Source organism: Melospiza georgiana, chromosome 9 (genome assembly GCF_028018845.1).
Source record: "Melospiza georgiana isolate bMelGeo1 chromosome 9, bMelGeo1.pri, whole genome shotgun sequence".
NCBI lineage: Eukaryota > Metazoa > Chordata > Aves > Passeriformes > Passerellidae > Melospiza > Melospiza georgiana.
The window spans coordinates 21,419,991-21,445,211 of record NC_080438.1 but is presented as its reverse complement, the minus strand read 5'-3'; the positions used below and the strand labels follow the sequence as shown (position 1 = coordinate 21,445,211).

At 43.6% G+C, this 25,221-nt stretch overlaps 1 protein-coding gene across 5 annotated transcripts in view; it reads right to left on the bottom strand.

The window, feature by feature from the left end:
- The window catches only part of ST3GAL3 (ST3 beta-galactoside alpha-2,3-sialyltransferase 3), a 169,386-nt gene extending 144,936 nt beyond the window's left edge, over positions 1-24,450 (bottom strand). For 4 of the 5 annotated variants that reach the window (XM_058030421.1, XM_058030424.1, XM_058030423.1 and 1 more), the window contains exons 1-2: positions 19,985-20,038; positions 19,124-19,268 (exon numbers count right to left, since the gene is read on the bottom strand). In XM_058030421.1, coding sequence (XP_057886404.1) covers positions 19,124-19,238 — 115 coding nt within the window. In that variant the 5' untranslated portion in view covers positions 19,239-19,268; positions 19,985-20,038. Of the gene's footprint in view, positions 1-19,123; positions 19,269-19,984; positions 20,039-23,718 lie in introns of those variants that run through there. The other variant, XM_058030422.1, reaches the window with a different exon arrangement.
- Between the last annotated feature and the right edge of the window lie 771 nt (positions 24,451-25,221).

Here is a 25,221-nt window from a genome sequence, read left to right as displayed (position 1 = left end):
ATTGGATCACTGAAAAAGTATGGGACAAAAATCACCAAAAATAGTCCTTTAAAAATGTTACTATTAAGCAGTCACTTAGAGCAGATTTATCACCAAAATCAACACACTATGTAACTGTACTCTCAGAAACTTAGATTTGGAAAGCTCAGGTCCTTTCCACAGAACTGAAATGATCCCTGGCAAAATGGTAACATTCCTTAAAAGCAGGTCTTAAATAACAGCCCACCTGTTGACATTCAAATAAAACACAACTCTGGTGAACAGCAGCCAGAGACTGTGCAAGAATATGGTAAATAAAACACAGGAGGAGAGAGCAGGGCTGTCCAACAAGAGATGGAATAATTGCAACTTTGTCCTCAAACCTTTACTGGTTCTTTTATAGTTTATCTCCAGAAGAAAAGTCTCTGGAAAGTTCCAGCATAATCAACTCCTCAATCTAGAACAAGGAAGGAACAGTCCTTCCACAACACTGAAGGACAAACAACTGTATCAGAATCCACATCGTTGAAGCACTTTTTGTGACATCAGAACTAATGAGAAAACATTTGTACTTAATTGGGTGATTCTCCACAAAACTACTTAGTAAATCCATAAATGCATGCTATGAGGACAGGGCAGTGATCCAACAAAGACCAGTAACATGTCAACAGTTCTAATGAGTAACATATTAGGAACAAGAAAAAAATTCCAAACTCGGTGTGAAAAACCTCATTTTTTATCTTGCACCAACAGTACCCTCTGCTGTTCCAAAGCTGCACTGCATAAGGTGACGTCCAGCCCTGACCATCAGAATATCCATCCATCAAAAGCATCCACCTAGCTTTATTCATTAATTATCCCACTTCCTGTAAAGATGTTCCAGATCTATTGGTTACTTCCTACTAATGAGACAGGTTTTGGGTTGGTTATAATATTAATATACTTATTGTCCCAAAACCTTCTTCTGTGTTTAGAAAAACACAGTTTTAGCCTTAGAAATAATTTTTAAATTAATATTTTAAAATGAACAAAAACAAAATAAATGGAAGGCTATCCTCTAAGGAAGACAAGACCCAGTCAACACCACAATAATATTTTCTGGAACATTTCTGTAAAGCCAAAGGGGGTTTTAGATTTTAAAATCAGTGTATTGCTCAACAGCCACACATCAGATATTCTACCACAAGGTTTTTCAAAACGCATCTTGAAGGCTACATCCCATCTGGCAAATGGCCCTAGGGGAAACAACACAGGAAGACTCCTGTACTTCTGATATCCTCTGATAACCCAGCATGCCCATGCTGGAAGAAGGACCATCACACTGCAGATGCAGCACAGCAAGAGCAGAAACAGGGAGGCGAGGCAGGGAATTCCCCTGTGATGAAAATTCCAGACCCACCCACGCAGGGTCACCATGAAGCTTCAGGAAAAGCCCTGAACCTGAGGAGACACCACCCTCAGAGTGTCCAGCTGATGATCACCAGCAGCAGAGAAATTCAGAAATGGAGTGTACGACTGTTCTTATCCCCTCACGTGGAAGGCAATGTCAGGGAGGATAGGCAAAAATTGTATGAGCACTACAGGGGAAAAAATGCCCCCAAGTGGGATTTGAGGCACAGGCATCTCACCACAGGCAGCCTGTATGAACAAGCACAAGGAGGAAAAGACATACAAGAACAAGGAATGCTCTAACTAGATTACATAGTTAAGATGACCGTGCCAAAATTGAAATGTGAATGAATACACTGAAGTATAATCCAGAACTACAGAAAAAAACTCAAAACAAACAAACCAGAAAATAGAACTCTTTCAGTATAGAGAAGAAACAAATTTGTACAACTTGCAATGGAAAAGAAACCTCTACTGCCTGATCTCAAAAGCTTTTCAGGGCACGGTGACACATGACAGAAGATGTCTACAGAGCTTAAAAGCAAAAGAAATTGAACAAAACATGTTGTCCTTAACTACACTGGCAACAGAACAGTTCCACCCAGTTCAGGGTCTTCTTCTGAAGCGATGGGAGACAGCTCAGCTGCCTCTGAGCAAAGGACACAGCTTTGAAGCTTCAAGGCTGGTTTCATGTCCTTCCATCACAAGCAGACTTAGAATCAAATTTTCATACATTTAACAGCAACACGACTTCCAAGTGTATGGCAAGTATACAAATATTTGATCTTGGCAACGGAACAAAGTACTTCCAAGGGGACTCAGTGGTGTTGTAATGAGTTACAGTGAACAGCAAGCTGATCTGAATTGGCACCACAACACTGATACCCTCATGTCTTTGCACTGAAAAGCATAGCTAGAGCACAACTGCAAACCACATTTTTCTATTCCACTCATTCCAAAGAAATCCATGCTGGAGCACCACACGCCAAGAAACATACACACAAGTTAGAGAGTATTTAGAAGTAGCAATGTTTAATATTTTTTTAAAAATTTCTCCACTAGAAAGATTATAAAGCCCAAATCTGAAGAAAGTAAGACTGCAAGAAGCTAATCAACTAATCTAAAACTCACAAACACATGTTCAGGGGAGAAAAAAAATTAAACAAGAGAGGGTGAAAGTCAGAAAAGCTTGCAATTGACTTCATTATGGTCAAATGGACTTAGAGCAGACATCAGGAAAAATCTGTCTAGAGGGAAGAACAATTAAGCACTGGGACAGATTGTACCAGTTCCCCTAATTAGATTTTATAGAGTACTTATGACATATGTTGGAATAAAAAGATGTTAAAAATATTGTTTCTAAAAGTCCAGAGAAAGACCTGGGGTAGTTCTTTCCAGTGCTATCTGCTACAATTTCCTATGAAGGAAAATATTTTGAATGGCTATTATTAAAATATACAACCTCTAAAATAAGTAGTAACATTTAAGGTCAGATAATCAAGAAAACACACTACTAGAAATCAAGCCTATTAATCTACACTTTAAAAAAGCACAGGACAATTATTTTTCAAATTAAATATTTACTAAAGTATCTTAGAAAGTACCTAAATTTTATACAGAAGGAAAGGAAACTGCCTTGTACACCCAGCTCACTCCCTGTTGTTTCTTAATGCCAGTGAGGTAGCTGGACTAAATGCCACAGTGCCAGGAGTACAAAAATGCAAGATAACGGCACTGAGGTACATAACATAAATATGAAAATAAGTTAAAAATAAATATTAATTATCTTTTCAAAACTTAAATAATTATTTTGGAGCTTAACACTATCCCTCTTAACACTATCCCTTTCTTACCTACAGACTGACTGTTCAGGACTGTTATTCTCACTTGCTGATATTATCTTGCTGCTGTCAGTGCTTTAAAAAAAAAAAAAGAATAAAATTAATTTGCAACCAACTTTCGCATTAGGACAGCAATAAGGAAGGAGGCTTCTACTTTATGGCCAAAGAAACATAATACTTCAATACTACCCAAGTCCTAAGAAGGTTACAATCACAACAATGTAACTTCTTCCTCCATACAATTGACCAACATCCCTGTAGAAATTTGAGACTGGTTCAAGCCTGTTCTTTAAAGAAGCCAAAAACATTTGCCTTGATGGAGAAACAACATGGAAGAAAAAAGAATTAAAAATCATAAATACAAATTTGCTTCTATCTTCAAGATGTAACTTGCAATATGCAAGCACCTCCACATGTCTGTAATCCTGACAGAGCCCAGCATTCAATATGCAATAGCAGGGGATTTATACCCCACGTGATTCCAAGTAACTGCATTCCCCAAACACTTTATTGGACCAGACAGACATTCCAGAGATGAGGCTTCACACTGCACAGGATGCAGGAAGGGAACCACCCAGCAATCCATGCAAGATGAAGCCTTCTGGAAACATTCATCCCACTGGACACGGACAAAGGAAATACCACAAATAATGCTTTTTAATTAAAATGTGTTACAAAGTGTACACAGGCACACACTAGAGGGAAGTGGTAAAAAATATAATAAGATAAAATGTCTTAGAAAAGGAGTATACTTACTTCTCAACTCCTACTAAAAGAAAAGAAATTATGGTATTTGTTATGGATTAATAGCTTTGGAAATCTCACCTTTCAAGGACAGTAAGTGGAGGTGCTATGAGGAAGAGACAACCACTACTGTTGGTGCAGTCACTGCAGGCAGAAAGACAGACAATCGTGTGCAATGGCTAAAAGGACTCAAAAGGGAAATGAATTCGCAACATACAACACTATGGTTGCCACCAGCATATATATCTTATTGCACAATTCATGAAATACCTCCAGTGTTCCTATACCAGAGAGTTTTGAATCAATGAAGCAATTCATGGGAGAGATTTAAAGAGCTTAGTGTGGATACCTGACTGAAAAAATAAACTACCTCAAAAATAGTTTGGAAAACAACATCTGTGTTACACCAGGAACCACAACTTGAAGAAATTTGAAGAAAGATATGCAGAAAGTTGAAGCATGATCAAATAAGCAATACAAATGCTCAAAAGGATTAGAAAAACCAAACATAAGTACAAAAGTGAGACTTTAAGGGCACCACTCCTTTTGGATGCAACACGTTGCAGTCCCCAACTGCCTCTGAAACAGGTTGCAACCCCACATTTAGTCACTTCAATATTGAACAAACCTACGTTCAACACTCCAGATATCTCCACATTTTTAGTCACAATCCAGACATGCCTATCATTAATAGCTGGCAGCAGCAGAAGTTGTTAAAACACATCAGTGTTCACACCCAAGCCATCTTCAGCAGCTCTGCCTTCTCCAGAGGGAGCCAGTTACAACATGTATGGTCCCCCTTGCAACCATCATCTTCTCAGGAGTCCTCAGCTTCTGATTTCACAGCAGTCAGTAACAGCCACTCCCCTTCAAACAGTTCTTTGTTATTCTGAGCTTACTAAACAGCTGTGTGTCAAGCACTCAGAGCCTAAATGAGAAGTATTGCACAAACAGCCACTGCCTTTCCTCACTGACCTTCTCATCTGTTGAGTTCTGAAATTTCGAGAGACAGCCCTGATTACTCTGGTAATTACTTCTCACACTGTCTTCTGGTCTTCACTTTATACACACAATTATAAACCAAAAAAAAAACAGTGTAGCATATGGAACACATATTCAATTCTCACTCGATCCTGCAAGTCCTTCAGGGGAAGGAAGTGACAATGGCCACAAGTTACAGATTAGGATGTTCTGACTGGACATTAGGAAAAATGTCTCTACCACAGCACAATGGAACAGGCTGCCCACAGAGGGTGCCTGGTACCTGAAGTCTCTTTTTCTACTCATCACTCTGTTTTATACTCCCTTAAAAGTAACTGCTTTTGGACTGATCCCCTTGAGAAGCTTAAAGCCTTTGTGGCAGCAACATCAATACCTACATTGTTATTGTATATTCAATACATTCAATATTGTACATTCCATGTTAAGTGTTCCATCATTCACCTGACATTTTCTCAACCAACTCCAATATGAGCACCTCCAGTGCAACAAAGGCATGACAAAGAGGTGTGTGAAACATAAGGTGACGTACCAAAAAGTATATAGAACTATTTAACTGACAGAAAACAGCAAAAACATCTTGGGAAAGGGGTACAGGAATACACAAATATAAAAAACCACTCCAGATGACAATGAACCCTCTGTTCTCCTACATCATGCCTGGTCCCTAGGGAGGGCTACAGACAAACAAGGGATTGTGCAGGGATTGTGCAGATGATCAAACACCAGGGCACTGACACAAGGCCTGTGAGGAGAGACTGAGGCAATGAGCTGGTTTAGCCTGCACCCGGGGGAGGCCCAAGGGCAGCCCTGCAGCACCTGCAGGAGGCTCCCCAGGAAATGGAGCCTGGTTCCCAAAGTGCCACACGGTGGGAGGATGAGGGGCAGTGGCCACAAGCTGAAATGAGAGGTTGGGACTGTTGGATGTAAAGAGAAATCTGTTCACCATGAAGACAGTGATATATTGGAAAAGACTGTACAGAAAGGTTGGGCAGTCTCCATTCTTGGAAGTTTTCAAAACCTGACTGGAAAAAGACTTGGTCTCAGCCAATAATTGATGCTGCTTTGACCAGGAGGTAAGACTAGAAATTTAGTTGCATTCATTCCAACTATTATTATCCTCTAATTTTGCAAAGTCTTGCTCTATTCTTATAAACACTTAAGATTTTTTTTAAAAGTATTTTAAACTTGAACAAATCAAACATTAAAACTAATCCATGTAGATTTCTTTTCCTCTAGCTTAACATATCTGGACACATAAGATGGAAAGGATTATTTTTCCCACTATTTACACATTGCAGATGTAGGTACACAAATGTAAGAGTGTACTACAGTTACCTTTAGTAAAAGAGCTCTTTTTACTACTAAGCCTGCAACAATAATGGCTAAACAGAATCGGAGAGAAATATACAAATAGCTCAGGTGAAAGATGCAAAAACATTCTGCTTTAAACAAGAGAACAGAGATGGAAATTCTGAACATATCTAATATTTCTATTTATCAATATGGCTAATTCTCATATATCCCAAGACTAATTCACAATCTCACACTGCTTTGCTAGAATAAATCTACTTTCATCTTCAAGCTGATCTCATGTCAACAGTTACAATGTGCAAACTTAAGTAGTACAAAGATTAGTTGCTTTCAAAGAAATAATGTAGTATGTGCATTTAATCTTTCAGTATAGGAAACATTTGGAAAAGTACTGCTTCAATTACAATATATTTTTTTCCAAGTAAATTCACATAAAGAAGCTTAATATCTTGAAATACTATTCATTCATTCTCCTTCCTAAACTGGCTTTCTACAATCTTGGTTAGTCACACATTCTTAGCCTTTCCAATCTCTATGTAGATACTAAATTATTTTTGGAACCCAGGTAAATTCTTAAGAGTCTCATTGTAATTTCTACACAGAGTTAAACACTCGCTACCCTGTCTTCTTAAACACATTTTGACAAAACATAAACAAAGAGAATACTTTGCCATTCATTTAGGGCAATTTTATCAAGCATTTCTAGAAACATTAATTATCTCCCCATCTTCTTAACTCATTTATGTTTTAACTAGGTGTTAGGGGTGCTTTTTCAGACAACACCATTAGTCTGGGAAGCTCAATACCATGTGAAGACGGTAACAGAAGCTCTCATTAGGTTTGCAAAGCAGTCAGACAAGTTTATGTCTGAAAATCTTAACAGGCACTATTATATAAAAAGATAACATATCTATCTCAGGAAACCAGTGGTCACACACTGCAGGAAGAGAGGAGTGTAGGATGGGAGAAACAACAGTACCTGCTAACCCCACTGTCTGCTGCCTGTGCCTCTGGCCTGAGCAGGCCCATCTGTCCTTACAGGAGACTGGTACCAGTGCCAGAGGGGCAGAACTCACCTGCACAGATTCTGCCATGAGAGACATTTACAACAGATGCACTTCTTAACACAAACTTGTCTCCCAAAGCTTTCATTTTACTTCTTTCTTTAAAGTACATGAAACTAAGAGCAGCAGTTGTTTCACTAATTATAAACACGCCATCAGCACTTGTCAGAGGACTGCAGCATATTTTCACTTTCAGTTCCTGTATCAGTTCTACCTTATGGAAAGCAATTCAAATTATCAAATGTGTCTTTATTCTCCTCCTGCTTCGACCTCTACAGAAGGATCTGCAGGTTTTCTAGACCTTTCAATTATTCAAGATTAAAAGCACCCAGATTTTCTCCACAGCAGCAACCCATGAGATAAGATTAAATAGTAAGCACTTTTCTTCTCTCTCCTCAGCTGGCAGAAGTCCTTCAAATAGAATGAGCTGTTTTTTAAATAAATGAAGTAACAGAGTCTGACTTCCTAAAAATTTTAGATTTGTCTACATTTTTTCCTCCCTGCAATAATGGTACTCAAAACTTTATATTCCTGTGTGATCTCTCCAGATTCTTTGGACAAATATAGAATTTCAATTGAATGCAAAAGACAAAAAAATCCACTAGGAAAGACCTTCTGAACACCAGTGCCAGGAAATAAAGCCATACATTTATCACAGGACGTGATCTGAATCATCAGATTATGAAAAGAGCTATAGGCAACAGTAATGGATTGTTAAATATAAGTGGATATAAATAGCAAGGTTTCTCCAAATTAAGGTACTGTAAAACCAAATGACTCCAAGGAAGTTTTCTTAATTTTCACCCAGGGGATGGCCATTCTGTAATTGCGATGAAAATAAGAATGCTCTGGGTTTTTGGTTTTGGAGTTTTTCGTGGTTTTTTAACCCAACATTTTTGCCGCGGCCGTGACGTGGCGGGCGCGCCGGGCCTCTGCTGCCCCCGCGCGGTGCCCGGGCGCTACTGCAGGCCCGGCCGCCCATCCTTCCTCACCTGCGGGGCTCCGCGGAGCTCCCCGAAAATCCTCATATTTCCGTAAAAATCCTGGTGTTTCCGTAAAAATCCTCATGGTTCTGTAAAAGTCCTGATGTTTCTGCAAAAATCCTGATGTTTCTGCAAACATCCCGATGTTTCCGTAAAAATCCTGAGTTAAGAATGCCGGTCTGACCAGGACAGATTTAAAATAACATTTCCTAAAGAGCTGGAGGGGGGAAGGAAGAGAAGGTCCCTGTATTTTCACACGATATCAGTTCCCTGGACTAATTCACTACACAAACAAGTTTTTTAGATATCTGAGCGCAAGCCAGAGGAGCAGAAACTGCTTAGACAGGAGCTCTGCAGAAACTTTCCAGTACAGAAATCCTGTTTCACATTACTTACTCTGTCATGTTATTTAATCTTTACAAAGACTGAAGTATTTAATTGGAAAAAAAAATAAGAGCACAGATCATCTAGTTCCAATTCCTCCACTGTGGGCAGGGGACACCTTCCAATAGACCAGGTAGGTCAATGCCCCGTCCAGCCTGGCCTTAAACACTTCCAGGGATGGGGGATCCACAACTTCTCCAGGCAACATTCCAGTGTCTCACCAGTCTCACAGTGAAGAATTTCTTCCTCATACCTGCCTGAAATCAATGCATAAACCTATCTTTCAAAAGTTCAGAAATATTAAAAATTATATTTGAAGAACTGTTAAATAAAAAGGCAAAATTAGAAAATTCAATCAAAATTAACACATTTTTTCCACTGTAATTCAATTTGCACTCATCACACTGCATTAACTCAGGCCTTTGCCTCTAATGAAGTATCTGACCCAAACACAAAAGCTCTGGACTCAAATATATAGAAAATAATATTAAAATGAATCATAATGAAAAATAATAAAAGTCTTTCCATTGTTCAGATAAGGCACATTTAAACAGAGATTATAGCAGCAGTGCTAAAAAAAAAAAAAAGCAGCATTACTAATTTCCTAGCAGTTTAAAGGAGAACCACCCATGCTCCACTTGGAACCTGATAGAATTGTGTGGGGCAAGTCTCAAAAGGCTGAAAAGTCTTTGCAAGTAAATTCACAGTAATTAGGTTTCTAATTATACCCAGAGCATTAATGATTGCTATGGTTAAAACAGCCCGAACTGTTTCGTTGCTCCTCTCTTTCTGAAAGCTCAGTCTTTCATTGTTTGAGCAGAAATTCTAGAAGTTTAGTCTGCCTGAACATGTATTTGTTTAATGTTTAAACTTTGGAATAACAGAGAGTCTTGACCTTATATATGGAGAGCAAAATTAAACTTTTCCACTATAAAAAAAAATACTCCCCAGTATTGAAGCAGCTAAAGAGCAAGAAGTACAGGGCCTTTGATGGGGCAAATCAACCCTTTCAAAGGTTGAAAAGCCCCAGACCAGAATTCACAACAGTTCAGGCTGCACACTTAGGTCTGAAGGCACTTGCACAGATGCACCTGAGGCAGCTCCCAGCAGCAACTCACAGCAGCCACATCACACCCTAATAACAGCCCCTGCATCACTCCAGCAGCACTGCCCATGCAGACCATGCTTTATCATCAGTGCAGCTCTCCGAAATACTGCCTGTGCTTTACAAGCACCCACAGGTGACCTCTGCCACAAGCAAGCAACTTCAACATATTGCTGCCCTTCTAAACCAGAGACACAGAATGTGTAATTATAGGACAGTGAGTCTCATTTAGCCAACTGGACTGAGATGAAAAACCTTGAGACCTTTATTCTATTCATAGCTCTGCCCTTGAGCTGCTGCATGACGTAGAAAAATTTGACTTTCCTGTGCCTCAGCTTCCTCTGCCTCCCTGAGTCAGGTCTATTCATCACCCTTCATCCTAAGACATGTGCCTCAGTACATTTTTCCCATTAGTATGTCTGGGCACAATTACAGCTGAGAAACAATATTTACATAGCATTTTATAGCTACTCTGAGATTGATTAACTTGTAACAAAGACAAATAAATGCAATTGCACTAATAAATTATTAACATTGCAACAGTAAGGGTAAGCCTTCAGAAGTAGGCAGCCATCAGCTACTTATCTGTTAGTAAAACTCAGTTTTTATTAATTTCTGTGCCATCTTTTTTTCACTACTTCTTTTAAAGCATACATGCATCTGTTCATAGTGCTTTGAAAGAAGATCCTCCTTGGAACATGCATATTCACTGTAGATAAGATATCAGTTAAACTTTTCTGTAGTTATTATCTCTTTTGTTCTGTGAGTGATTAAGGAGTACACTTCCTGCACTGCTGCAGCTCTAATGACTCACATTTAATCAGTGTCCAAACACTGAAACTCACAGGATAACAATTGTGAAAAAGTGACATGCTCTAACAGAACTGAGTTAAAGTAGGAGGGATCCCAGCAGGATATGAAAAAGGTGTTAAAAATGCATGGTTATAAGCACTTAAAAATGGAAATTTATGATTTTAACACATTCTGATTTTTTTTTTTTTTTTGGAACTGAGCAAGGAATGCTAAATTCTGACCCTCAGAGATATACACTTCCTGGATTGTTGAGGCCTTTGGTTATGCAAAATACCAAGGACTGCTTAAGAAACATCCTGTAGTTTCTGCACCTGACTAGGATTTTGGCACTATCCTGTTACTCTCTCAGGAAAGCAATGCATACAAGAGCAATATAATCACCCGGTGCCATGAAGGAGTAACCACTTGAAATCAGCTACCTCAGGTTCAAGCTATCCATTCAGGATATGCATGCACAGTACAAATTACTTTTTGCTTGGATGCACAATTACATTCCTTCTGAAGTGCAGAAGAGATACATAATTCATAGAGAGCTAGACCTCATGACCCAAGTGTACTTGTCCTTGCAAGTCATACCCAGGTTGTTTGGCTGCTTTATTGCCTCAGCCTGACACTGTGATGTAAACCCAGACTACAATGACAAAAACGAGATATTACAGTGACAGTGTTGACAGAAGATAACAAACTAGGAAAAATCTCTGAAAAACATCATTAAGTGTGACAGGCATAGTCAGAATCAGTACCAAGGCCACACTTAGATCACAGCAGCAGCAGCAGCTGTCCAACTTGAGACAAATCACAAATTACCTCCTTTGTCCCAACGTCAGCAGAACTGAAATGAGCATGGAAGGTGCCCAAAGCCAGCATGTCTGTATCAAAGTCAAGGGAAAATTTGCCATCTATTCTATCAAATGAGTGGTGGGGGGAGCTCCCATTGAGGTTGGCAATACCTTAATCACTACAGGCAGTGCTGCAATGGTACAGGTGAGAGGAGGAGGATGCACAGTGAGGAGGAGAGGCAGAGAAGCACTCGCTAGCACAGATGACACAGCTCTCACAAGGAGGTATTGTTTCCAGCTGAACACATTGCTAAGGGGTTCACAGTCAGCTGAGATGAATAAATCCTTTCACCTCTGAAAGCACTCAGCTGCAGAGCAATTGCTACCAGAGGTAAAGTGCTTTCACTGCAATGTACTTCCAATGCATTTCCAGAATATGGAAAACTGCTGACTTTGACCTCTGCAAATCCATACTGGAGGACACAGCTTCGGCTGCATGTAAGACACTGAAATACTGCTCCTTATGAACACATCTAAAGTCACAGGAATATACCCTTCCCAAAAATTTGTGGGGAGGCTGGGGAGAAAATGCACAAATTGAGAAAGTGAAGAAAGTGAAACACCAAGCCAGGCTGAGGTCAACTGAGTGAAACAAACAAGTATCACACTCAGTTTTAAACTGGGCAAATTCCTCAATTGCACCCATGACTAATAATACAAATGAAGAGATGGGGGAAAGAGAAAGGGACTCAAATAGCATCAAGACAGTCGCTGTCAAGAGAAGCAAGAGCAACTTACTTATTTCAAAATGCAAAACTATGGCCCAGCCATAAGCAGGGAGATGGAGAAGTATTCTTGCACCTCACTTTTCCATCTTGCTAAAAGGTCAGCACTCATCCACAACTAAAACAGTAACCCAAAAAAGCCAAAATTAAGATAGAGTGTTACAGCCACCCCTCAAGCCACAACATGCTTAGGGTGTTATGCCCTTAATGACCTTCACTAAACCTGCTCCTTATATGTTCCTAAAGCCAGAATACTGTTCAGGGCGTGTCCTCCTCTGGAGAAATCCCAAGGACAAGGCACATTATACTTGCTTCCTCTCTCAACAGCTCTGCCATGCATCATTTCCCATTGCCCCTGCAGAGTTTTGTCCAGTACTGCTAACATTATAGCAGCACTCAAAATTCCTGGAGAGACAGCTGGGTCATAAAGTAATGCTGGGTATTTCACTAAATAAGCAGTAACAGATCAGAAAAAGATGAGGCACTTGCATTCCCCTATGTTCCTTGTCTGTCCTGTGAAGTCCTGCCTTCTAAAAGACAGAGAGGCACTCGTGAATTTCTGAAATTGGTTTTTAAGTCTCCTGGGTTGTGATTCACATTCAGAGAGCAGACTGTCTCCTCTGTCCTGGTGGCACACACACGGGCAGCTGCCGTGGCTGAGCCGGGCAGCAGCTCCGTGCGGTTACGTTTAACAGCCGCAGCAAGAGCAGTCAGGAACACACACACCAGCCTCCAGCCAAGAGAGAAATAGCTGGCACAATTATAGCTGTGAAAGATACTAGCACAACTGAGTGTCCTGCAGTTGCTGGAGTTTAAGTTTAGCCATGCTCCTTATTCTGGCAGGCTAAGAGGGAACACAAAAGTAACTTGAGCAGTGACAATTTCTGGGCACCAGATCAATTTTTTCCTGTGTTCTGCACAGATAAAAGAATTACCCACCATAGTTAGTACACTTTAGCTTTAAGTTTCTAACTGAACACAAGTGGAATACTTCAGCCCAATATGAGAAAAACTTAGAAAAGTTAAGCTACTTTACCAGACAACTCTTGTTTTAAGTTCTATTTTTACATCTTTGTTTCTAATATGCATGCTGCCTCAATAACACTACTTGCTATATTTTTAGCATTTCAAAAAAGCATCACCGTGATCCTCAAATCCCCAAAGCATCTGAAAACTAGCAAAGAGATTCATAAAACTGTAGCTGGATCCCTGTTACAAGAACTTTCTAAACATTTGTTCTCAATTTTGGTGCATAAAGTACAGCACTAATACACTTTACAGCTAAGTGGATGAAACAAACCTTGAAGTTACTAATAACTCAAACATTAAAGAATTCACAATAATCCATCTCAGTGCTGTACCTGGTCTCTTCCTACAAAGCAAACAAACAAACAAATTAAAAAAAAAACAACCTGACAAAAGGGAAAAAAAAAAAAAACTTAACCAAAACAAAACACCAAACCAAAAAAAAAAAAAATCCCCAACTGTTTCAGGAAGCTTACAATGCTGCACAATACTGTCCCAAGCAATGCCCACAAGGTTAGTCTCTCAGGCTTTCCAGACTGGGAAGCAGAGGCAACAGCAGTAAGGTCTACTTTAAAGAATGTACACACATTCCCCCTCTAAAGCTAATGCCACAGATACAGAGCAATTAAAATTGTTACCATCACCATTTGCTTGCTACCACTTACAACAGCATTGTAAGTGCCTTGTCAAAAAATATGCTCCCTCAACCACCTAACCACCAACTCAGCCATCCCAGCTCAAGCCACTTCATTAGATTCATGGTCCCAGTGCCAAGCTGAGCTGGCCTGGAGTTGTTATTTTTTTATAGGAGCACTCCTGCATTCACATCTTCTGGCAAAGGCAAGTAGGACAGTCAGAGCAGAACACAAAACCATTACGTGACTCTCTCCACAAAGAGGACAAGTTTGTCCCCATGGCCTAGTTGCTCACACACCAACTGAAGGTCTTTTCATTGGTTCTTCACTAAACAAAGAACAGAAGGAAGTCAGATGTCCGTGTACGTAAGAGCCACACCCTTGACGCAGAACAAGTGACACTCCCAGTGGCCCAAGACACAGCAGCTGTACCCATCCACCCTGGATACCAACACACATCCATGAGCCACCTGACTAAGAGTAAACATTTTCCAAGTCCTTGCAAGAAGATCCATTTCTTCAGTACGTTGTTAGACCCTATTACAAGAATTGACAAAAGTACCATTTTACTTTGAAAGAGATAAACCAGTATTTATATTGATAATAAAGGTTTGATTGCTTTTGATTAATTCAGCCTTTTTTGCTGCATGACTGGTTTCCATGGAAATGCAAGCAGATTAAAAACCTGCAACCAGAAGTGAGTCAGTTTTGCCTGTTTATGTCTCCTCAGTTCCCTTGGAAACAGACATTAAAAAAAAAAAGGAGTAAAAAGGATAAGGGTCCTGAAATACCTTTGGAAAATCTCCTCCCAAAGCTTTATCTCTTTGGCTGCTTTGCCAGAATTAGAGTTGAAAATAACACAGAGCAACAGATAACAGAATAGTGACTTGACTTTTTTAAGGAGACATCAACAGAACATACCTGGAGATGTTTCAAAAACCACATTCAAACTGACAAGCTCAAACTGTATTAACATGGGTTCTGGCAAAAGTACTTCATGCAGAGTATAGATTTTTTTACATTAGTTCAATGCTAATGTAGAAAGAAATACAATAGAGAACAAGAAAATAGCATCACTGTCCTTGTCCCAAGTTTACTTCAATACTTTGAGAGAGAGGGAAAAAGTAAAAGCTGACTTGGGGGAATGAGTCCAATATTTCCATTGCCAGGATGCTTTGTAATGGAATCATTCCTTACAACACATTCATTTTGAAGTTGCAAAATCAGCTACACACATATCAGGTTAAGTAACTCCATCTCCCACCATACTTTTCAAAGACAACACTGCACCCTCCTACGAGCTGTACCTTCACACTGGTACAGACAACACCATCCCTCCCCCTCAGAGCCAAATGCATCAGGGAAGGAACAGGATGGGAAGTTACTAGGAAAGGAGCTGCTGTGCATGTCTCAGACCTTCAAAACCTGCTCCTATCACTACCATTACTCTGCAAGAATTCTCCTACAACCAAGTGGCCAGAAACACAAAGAACAGCAGTACAATTATTTGCTCCTCTGAGTTCCTTCCAGAATGTTCAGGACAGCTAAGCCTGATTACAAACTAGTTATTTCCTTGTTTGTCTCCCACATCACATTATCAGTTCTATGTGCTCAGCACACCTCCGTGCAACTCAACACTTCCTCAGAGAGCTGTGAATCCACTGTTACTGCCTGCCTGGGGAGAACACGCAGGGCCAGTGCACGCCCCTTACCACTACTGTCAGAGACTGAAGCTGCATTACAAACATCCGGAAAGAGAAAGAGGAAATCTGTCCCAAACCCTGCTTATGTACTCCCAACCATCACCAGAACTCAGGGGTCCTTCTGCATTCAGCATTACACCCCTTATTTTTGTACTTTGTTGCTGCTCTGAGAAGTAACATTCTGCCACTGACATGAAACAAGGCTTGGGGAAGAGTAGCCAGCCATGATACTCACTAAAAGGATGAGAGAAGGGTAGCAATCACTGGAGGTTTGTCTGAACAGAAGAAGGAGTAGAACTTAATTCAGTGTTAATTAGTTCACATGAGCTGAATCCAATCTATTCCTGTCACAGTAAAGATAAGCCTTTTTAAAAATTAATTATTTCCTATTCTCCTTTGTATTTTGGCAAGGTGGAGAGTCATACAAGAAGGAGAATAATCTTGCAGTACTCACTAAAGCATCACTCAAGGAGAACAGATTTAACATTAAGAGGAGAACATTTAATGTTAAGGGAACATTAAGAGAAACATTGATGTGTATCTTTCGGTCTATTTCGAAGTTTAGCCTCCTTTCTTGTAGAGGTCAGACGTACATATAAACAAAACAATTTAGCTATTTATTTACTTTAGCAGCTAAATACATGAACATCCAAGTGTCAGGGAGACTACACAGTAAACCACTTTACAGTTACCATTCAATTCATCCATGAGAATGGATAAACAGAGGCATCTTCTAAAACATTAAGTGATCAAACCACACAAGCAGCAAATAAGCAGATCAAGTGTTTTCCACCATACTCTACAACAAATTTGTTTATTTCCATTATTAAACACGGGTGTCAAGTTTACTAAAGCCAGTCTCTGAAGAGATTGCAAAGGTGTCAGGTACTGGGATCAGCTTAGTTTCATACCTCCTCTAGCACAAAGAACAGAACAAAAACGTCACTGCTGAAGCTAGGGAGTCACTATTAAACAGATGAAAGGCACTAGTCAAAAGAAAAATTAAAGTAACTTAATAAGAAGATAACTCACACAAAATCAATAACCTTTGATTACTAAGGACCCCAAAATTAACACATCTGACTTAGTTTTGCCTTTGGGGACATCAGCATTATCATATCAATCTTAAGGAAATTTACAAGGTCACACACTACATTGTAATTCAGGAAATAAAACCACAAGAGTTATGCACCACCTGTCTGGGGCACTTAAGTAAGCAAGGCTCCCCTTCAGCAAATACAAAGTATAATTGCCCCATTATACATTGTATCATATTACACATACTCGAGAAGGCCTAAGCAGTTAAATAAGTAATTCAAATCTGTCATTTGTTAACTTCCAAAGCAGACTTCTAGAACACAATTTATTTAACATTAACTCTTCATATGAAGTTTCCCAAAATGGGGTTTTAAATTTCTACTTTATATTTGCATAAGCTCATCCTGTGTTAAATTACATGATAAATAAAATGGGTTATGATGCATAAAAAAGTCTGAAGACCAACTGAAAACAGGTACCATCCTTACTGTTTCAAAAGTAACATCTGACCCTTTACATTAGGCTGCTGCTTATGCTAATATTTCAAAGAACTTCATCCACTATTTAAGACACAATCCACAAAAGTGTCTAGAAGGAACAACAGTACAGCCTAAATCAATTGTGGCAACTGATAAAGAACAGCAAGCTAAATCCTCAAGCTAGAATCATCTCTTTGTACAGGTTGGAGAAGCTTAATGCAAGCACTGAACTTCCAAGAATAAATGAATGACACATTTTACACAGAAGATGGGAAAAAGGGAGACACACCAAACCAAAGTTCTGTTATGCCACCTCACAGTGCTCCTGTCAGAACATCCTGGTTACCCAAAAGCAGGCAATGCACTCAACAGAAATCACTCTAACTAGGCCGCAACTTAAGAGTCATCTTTCTAGGTACAAGTGTTCCATTTATAGAAATCCACAGCATCTGCACACACATTTGCAACACTGCACTGCAACCCAAAGTTACCACAAAACCTCCCAGGGACTGTAAAACAACAAACAGCACACAAAGCTAAAGGCACAAAATCTGAGGAGGATTGCAGAAAGTTAGAACCCTCCCCAGCACCGTAGTGCATAACACATAAACACATAGCTGCTTCTTCATATGTAACAAAGATCACACGCAAGTTGTGGCATGAAAGTTTTTTTTTTTTTGCAGGCCTTGGGAAGTCCAACATGATTTCCTGGTGGCGTGAAGGAAGTAAAGGATGGTAGGTGGTATAATTGCATAAGAGATCATCATGTGATAGCAGATATGGAAAAACTATTCTTTTAACCAGAACTGTACTTATTTTCATGCAGGAAGGGTTTTCTACATCTTGCCAATAAAAGTGCTACGCTGCAGAAACACATAATGAAGGTTTTTAACTCCCTCTCTGAAGCACAAACCTGAAGAAAAAATCCCTGCTCAGAAAAACACTATGCATCTTCTTTTACAAATTTAGTCTTACAATACTTGTTCTAGTCCAAGTCACCTTAGTGGTTCCCTGTCAAAATCAGTGCATCAGCACAAGTGTCATATCCAAGGCATCATCTGTCATCATGCAAAACTTCTTAAGAGCACACAATAACAGATTTGGAGCACACAGAGGTAGAAAAAATGTGAAGTTTAAGAAGCATTGCAGCAGAAACCTCTATCAGTATGCACAAAAACACAGTACAGCAAAGAAGAAATTTGACCAGCGGCTTCTTGTCAGTTCTGGATCAATGTTTCTCAGCTGCTGATCCAGGGAGCAACAGTCAGCTCTGAGACATCTGAAACAGCCTGTGGAACAGCTGCAAGGAGGGCCGGCTTGTGTTTTGGGCAGGGGGGGAGAGGAGGGAATTGTTTTCTTGTTTTTATGTTTTAAATAAACAGTTCTTGCATGCAGGCAAAATCAACACAAACAAAAATAAGAGCAGCAACTGAGCAATCAAACTTCAGCCTAATTTCATTGCAACTGTAACCTTCTATGGCCTTACTGCACAGTACAATCCGCAGATTGTATTCAATGAGGTCAGATGTCTCTTTGGACTTAAAAAGGTTGAAAGACATCCTTTAGATGACAGATAGTTGGCAGATAATAACATGGAAGATAAATGGAAGATGGGGATTTCTGAAGGACAAAGTAAGATGATGAGATAACCAGCACAGATGATTACAGAAAGAAATCAAAACTCACCAGAGGGAAAAAAAACAAACTTTTGTTAGATATGTTAAAATGCACAGAGGATTCAGGAAATAAAAGCCTCAACATACAAACTCTTTATTTTGACAATTAGGAATCATAAACTAACAAAATATTCCAAGAACTGAGATCTCTAATACTAGATTTATAAAGCATGAATCTGCTCTTGTACCCAGTAAGAAAAGCAAAGCCATAAAGAGCATTAGGTAGTCACAAATTCGACCCCTTAAGCATACTAAAAGCTCTAGCATTTGAGTGGGCTTAATCACATCCCTCTAATACTACTAAATCAGAACCACCTCACCACTATTGCAACTATTTAACAGGCGATTTAGGGAGCCCAGAAACAGTTGCACCGTTCCCCTACTTACTTGAATCCTCCCATCTGAGAAGGTGCAACTTCCAAGCAGAATAGTACAGAAATCCCAGAACCAGAAAGAGGCAGAGGGCTAGCAGCAGGTTACGCATAAACACCAAGAGTCCCATCTTCACATTAAATCCGCTCTTCTACATGACCTGAGAAAGAAAAACAGGTTGAGGCTGGAGCCACCTTCTCCAACGGGCATCCTCTCCAAAACGTGCAATCCCATACCCAGCATAACGCACAGATCCCAAACCGTGCTCCTCCTCCAGATAAAACACACGCGTTCCCCAAAGCGTAGCAGCGGAACAAGAACCACCCCGGGCAGCCGCCCGTTCTGGCCGCCACAGGGTCAGCGCCGCTCCGGAGAGCCGGCGGTCACCGCCACGCTGTGAGCGAGCATCAGCCGCGCTCCTGCCGCTTCACGCACCCGAGCCCAGCGCGGCCCTGGCCGCCGAGGCCTGGCGAGCACCGCGTCCTGCCGACACGCCACAGAGCGAGCCCCCAGCGCCGGGGTGTCCCGCGGTCGGGGGCCCGCGGGAGCGGCCGGCGCGGCGCTGCTCCCGGCTGGAGCCCCGCGGAGCCCCGGGCACTGCGCGCTGCGGGGACGCGCTGCCCTAGACAGGTACCGGCGCCTGGGGAGAGGGGCTCGCCGGGCCCGGGCAGGACGGCAGCTGCCCGCCAGCTGACAGCCGCCAGCGGCCGGCTGGAGCCTGGGTTTGAACGGGCAGCGGCGTCGCCACCGCCGGGCTGCCCCCGCCTCGCCGTGCTCCGCTACGGGCTACGCCGCGCCGCGCCCCGCCGGACCCCGCTCGGCGCGCCAGCCGCCGTGAGCGGCCCTGCCCGCCCGCTCCCCCCCGCCCCTCCTCACCCGGCCGCCGCCGGCCCCGGGCGCTCGGCCGCCGGCTGCGCCCCCCGGGCGCGGGGCTGCGGGCGCCGCCATGCCGGGCGCGCCCAGCGGGACCCGCCGCCGCCGGGGGGCGCCGCGGCCGCCAATGGCGCGCGGGGGCGGGGCGGGGCCCGCCCGCATAGCGGCTGCCGCCGACCAATGGGACGGCGCGGGGGGTCGCTCCCCGGCCAATCGCGGGAGGCTTCCGCAGCCAATGGCGCGCGGCAGGGGGTCCCCGCCGGAGGAGCGCTGCGGCAGGGCGGCGGTGCGCGTGCGCAGAGCGCCCCCCAGAATCAGCGCGTGGCGGTGGCGCCGCGGTGAACGGCCCGGGCCCGCTCCCCCCTCACGGCCGCCGCCGGACACCGCTCCTCCTCCAAATCCCGGCACCGCTCTCCAGTCACGCCGCGGCACCTCCAGAGCACTGTGGTGCCTCCAGGCATGGCACTGGGTGGCCCCTGCCAGCACTGTACCCGCTGTGAGGCGCCGCATTGTCACCCCACAGCGCTGCACCTTCCGCCAGCTGAGGCACCTCAGCTGCTGCCCCTGCAGTGACACGGCATCGCCCGCCCTCCGGGCACTGCACTGAGTGCGCTGCGCCTCCCCTCAGGTGCTGCACTGCCCGACCGCCGAGCACTGCTCCGATGGCCTCTCGGCCCTGCCCCGCTCTGCACAGCCGAGCTGCAGCCGCGACACGACAACGCAGCCCTGAGTTTGCTTCCATCGCTGCCCCGCACAGCGCCTGTCCCTGCTGCACCGTCCGGCCACTGCCTTCACACCTCCTGCAAACCCTCCCAGCACTGCACACCCAGCAAGGTGCTGCCCAGCCCCTGCACGGCGCTGCGCCACCTCCCCGCTGTGGCACAGCCTCCGCCACTGGACCACACTAGGCCGGGCGGCACGGACCCCCCCAGCTGCCCTTCCACAGCACAGCTCATGCCACGCACACAGTGCAGCTTCCGCCGCTTCCCGGTGTGTGACAGTCTCCACCTTCTCACTGCACAGCTGCCCTGTGAGCACAGCAGCACTGGGAACAGCCTGCAATGCAACCTTCCCACAGCATTGCCTCGTTCTTGCTGGTCCCACAACCATCTAATGGTCCTTAGGCAGAGGGCAAGTGACAAATTCTAATATAACACCTCTCAGGAATAGAATGACAAAGGGAAATTATTAGTTGTGAAGGGGAAAGTCATCTGAAAGGAAAGAAACCGTGAGGAATAAACCTACATCTTTAGTGACCAGCCCAGTGACCCTCCATTTGTCACTGATAACAGAAGGAAAACAAAAGGTGATTTTAGGGGAATCCTAGTAAGATCATATCCGGCATGGTGGCAGCTCCCACTGAGGTGAGCCCAGGTGCTGATGTTGAATGGCAGACACTGCCTTGAACAGCGCAGAGCTGGCTGAGCTCTGTTGACAAAGGGAATTGACAAAAGGCCAAGTCCCTGCTGGTTACAGGGAGAGCTGGTGGGGGTTCATGCAGCCCCATTTTCAGAGCCAGAAACCCCACTTTGTGCTCTGCACAAATGAAGTCAGTACAAGTTGATTGCTAGTGTGGCACCCATGCAGCCAGGCTTCCAGAGCTACCACTCTCCTCTGCAGAGACACAAGGGAGACACATGTCACACTGATACACCATTAGGTTTTTTTGGATGCCAACAACAATTTCTAGAGACAGCAGAGGAGACCAACAGGCTCATGCAAGCACCCAGGTACCACTGACACCAATATCCCCATGAGGAGGTATGTGGTGAGGAGGCAGGTGGAGAGGGGACACGACCACTTTCATGCAGCCCTGTCTATCTGTAGATCTGCCCCCAAGCTACTGGCCCATCAACCCCCAGCTCGAAGGGCTGACCTGCTCAGGATGCTCGTTGCTCTGAGGCAGCTCCCTTCCCTCCAGCTTCAAGGCGAGCTGGCAGCCAGGGCTGGTGCAGGCAGCCTCCTCCTATGGCCCCAGCTCTGCTGCTGGGCTCATTTCTTCCAGCAGCTCCACCGACTCCTGTGCCACATCACGTCTGGCTGGAGCCCAGTTTTGCTTCACAAACGCTTGCTTTATGCCTGCTCCTCTCTTCCCCTCTTCATCCCTCCATCTGCGTAAGCTGGCTCTCATCTCCCTGCCTCAACCGCCCTTGTCCCTGTGACACGGAGCTGCTGCACTGCTTGCTGCCACTGCGCCACATCTGCTCCAGCTGTCCCCGAGCTTCACCTAAACCGCCCCCGTACCGCATTTGAACCCCGCGGTGTGTGGGCACAGCAGGTGATCTGATTTCACGGATGAGATAAGCGGGGACCTACAGCACGAAGCCAAACAGCGACAAGTCTGGGGCTTGCCCCTGAGCCCTGTTTGTCACTCAGGAAACTCTAACCCCGTTATCAGGTGTCAGTGTGCTGCAAAGAGCCCAGGATGAAGTCACCCTCCTTGCCAGCCTGGAAAAACCTCGGAAGACAAGCGCTGTGCATCTTGGAAAATCAGGTACCAGCGCCTGGCAGCTGTTTGATGGCCATGAGATGAATTAAGGCAATGGTTAGTGGCGTGATTTGGTTCAAGTAGCAGGACTTTAGTCTGAACATGTTCCTACTTAGCTTACACATTTCATTCGCAGGCAGATGTCAAGCTGGATGTTGCTAGGAGATAGACAGCAGGGGAATAATTAAGTCTGATTAAATCCTATCATATTGCTGTGCTGCTTTCCAGAATGCTCTGGAGCTTTTTAAAGCCAAACTGACCAAATGATCAGGCAAGTGATCTAGCCCATCCTGCTCAACAAAACCCACTTGCAGCAAACCAGCTGAACCTGTAGCTACCCATGTCTGCAGAGAATTTCCTACAGCAGCACTGGCCATGATCTGGAGAAAAAGGGCTCTGGCAGAGGGCACAGCTGGTGGCTGCATTAGCAAGTAGCATAAGACAGTTAGGGCTGGTCACTGCTTGGAGCAGGCAGTGAGGGGTCCTACACCTGTGTCCCTGCATCAATGCTGCAGAGACACTCATGTTGGACTCAGCATGACTTGGACACACCACCATGACCATAAGCAAAGCTTCCTTCAGCCCTTCTTTTGAAAGGAGCCCACCTGAGGCATGCCAGAATTGCTCTGCAAACTCCCCTCATGTGCATGAGGAGATGCTGAGCAGCATCTTTTCCCACCAGTAAATTAAGTTAGGTTGTAACTATCTGCATCAGATGCCAAATATACACATCAGCCTCCAGGCTTCCTTCATAGAGACTTCTAATCTCATTTTGTTTCTTTACCCTATAAAAATTACTATTCTAATACTCACACTGTAATCCTTCTCCCCAAATTAAATGTCATCAAATGAGACTCAATACTAATTAATGCAATATTTTATGATTAATTACATACCACTCTATACCACAGCAAAGATCTCTTTCAGTAATGACTAGACAGAGATTACCTCTGCTGATGCACAGGCTCAAGGAATGCAATCTGGGCTATAAGACACTTGTAGTTTGTCTTATCTCTCTGACCAAACTTGTTCCATCTCACACACTCATGTCTTATTCTTAAATGCAGACTCTGAACGTGATCAGACTGTGGAGAACACTTTACATATCTGGTGCTCTGGCTACTCTAAGAACAGAAATGTTAAACAGCATCAGCACCAGGCCCACACAAAACAAGTTAAAACAATCTGAACTTGGCTCAAAAATTCTGCCACCCTCCAGATGTTTTCAACAGCAAAGAATCACACTTACCTCTTTGGGAGCAGGTAAACATCTGGAGCCTGCCTGATTGCCTCCCCAAGTACTCTGCCTGAGTGGAGCAGCTTTCCAAGGATCTTCCTCAGAGGATGTGACCCAATGGTCCCACCTGGCAGGCAGTCATGCAAGTGCAAGCCCCTGGCCAGCACCCTGCTCAGCAGTTCATCTCCTTGCAGTAATTCCAATACACTATGTTTGGTTCACTCAGAGTTTCCAAGAGAGGAGGTAGGCTTGAATTGAAGACAATCATTGAAGACTCCCACTTTTCTGGGTCTGTTTCAGGAGTCCCTCACCCTCACGTTCAGAAGAGCATCCCACCTCCCTGTGTCTGGCTTCAGCTTGCAGACATACCATTTTATTCTGCCTTCTGCTTGATTAAAGAGCCTTTCAGAGCCTGGCATTTTCTCTTTGTGACACTACACATATGCTGCAGGCAAACCCCCTCTCATCCGTCTTTCTGAAAAGCTAAATATACTGAGTCGCTTAATTCTCTTTCTGCCAGGCTTTTCCTCCCACCCTCAAGCCATTTTTTGTGTTTCTGCTCTACAGAGTCTCTCTGATTTTCCTGAATCCTTTTCAAGATATAGAATCCCACAATGAGCCTCCCTAATGCTTTGACACAGGGATTTAATCTGCTTTTCCTATTTTCTGACTTACAGAGCTGCATTAGTCCTTTCTACCACAGCATCAGGATAAGGATTCAGGCAGGATTGTCTCAAATCTTTTCCAGACCCCCTGCTGGCAGGTTAGAACCACCTGTATCTCAGCTGCACATCCAGGAACTGAGGAATGGAGTTTGCTGGTTGGAGACACCTCCACTCCCACACACCTCCCTCACTTGCTCCCTTGTCCTAGAATCATGGATGTCATGGTTGGAGGGGCTTAGAGAGCTGAGCTTGGCAGGCCTTAGGAAGATTTGCTAAGCCCTGGTGAGCTGTCCACGAGCAAATGTCCTGCTCCCAGTAGGTTACTGCACCGTGCAAGAGAGGAGAGCACAGAACCAAGCAGTGCCTGCTGGCATGCAGGCTAGTTTGACTGTCTGGGAAGTATTGTGCAATGCCTGTTAATATTTTACCCATTCTGTCCAGAGTGACAATGGTCACCGTAGAATCTGTGCACTGACTAGTTACCAGGCTGCACACCATGAACACAGCCTCTTAAAAGTAATAGGCTAGGTGAAGGTTTCCTCTTTAATTCTACTCCTTAAGAAACCAGGTAAAATAACCTCCCCCCCCCACCAGCAGCCTCCCTAGTGAAGCCTACCTGAGATCTGGGAGTGAAATATGGAGTCTTGCTCAGCCCAGGTGCCATCACTGGTATCACAGTGCATTTCTTCATGCCAGTGCTGCAGGAACCTTGAATGAACCCAGCTCCAGCTGTGGCCATGCTGCCTCTCTGAAGCCAGAAGTGCTGTCTTTGAATTTCTGAATGATTGCTGAATAAACTTGAATTTCTGAGATGCTTAGAACTGTGATGGCAGTGAACCTCAATGGCTTC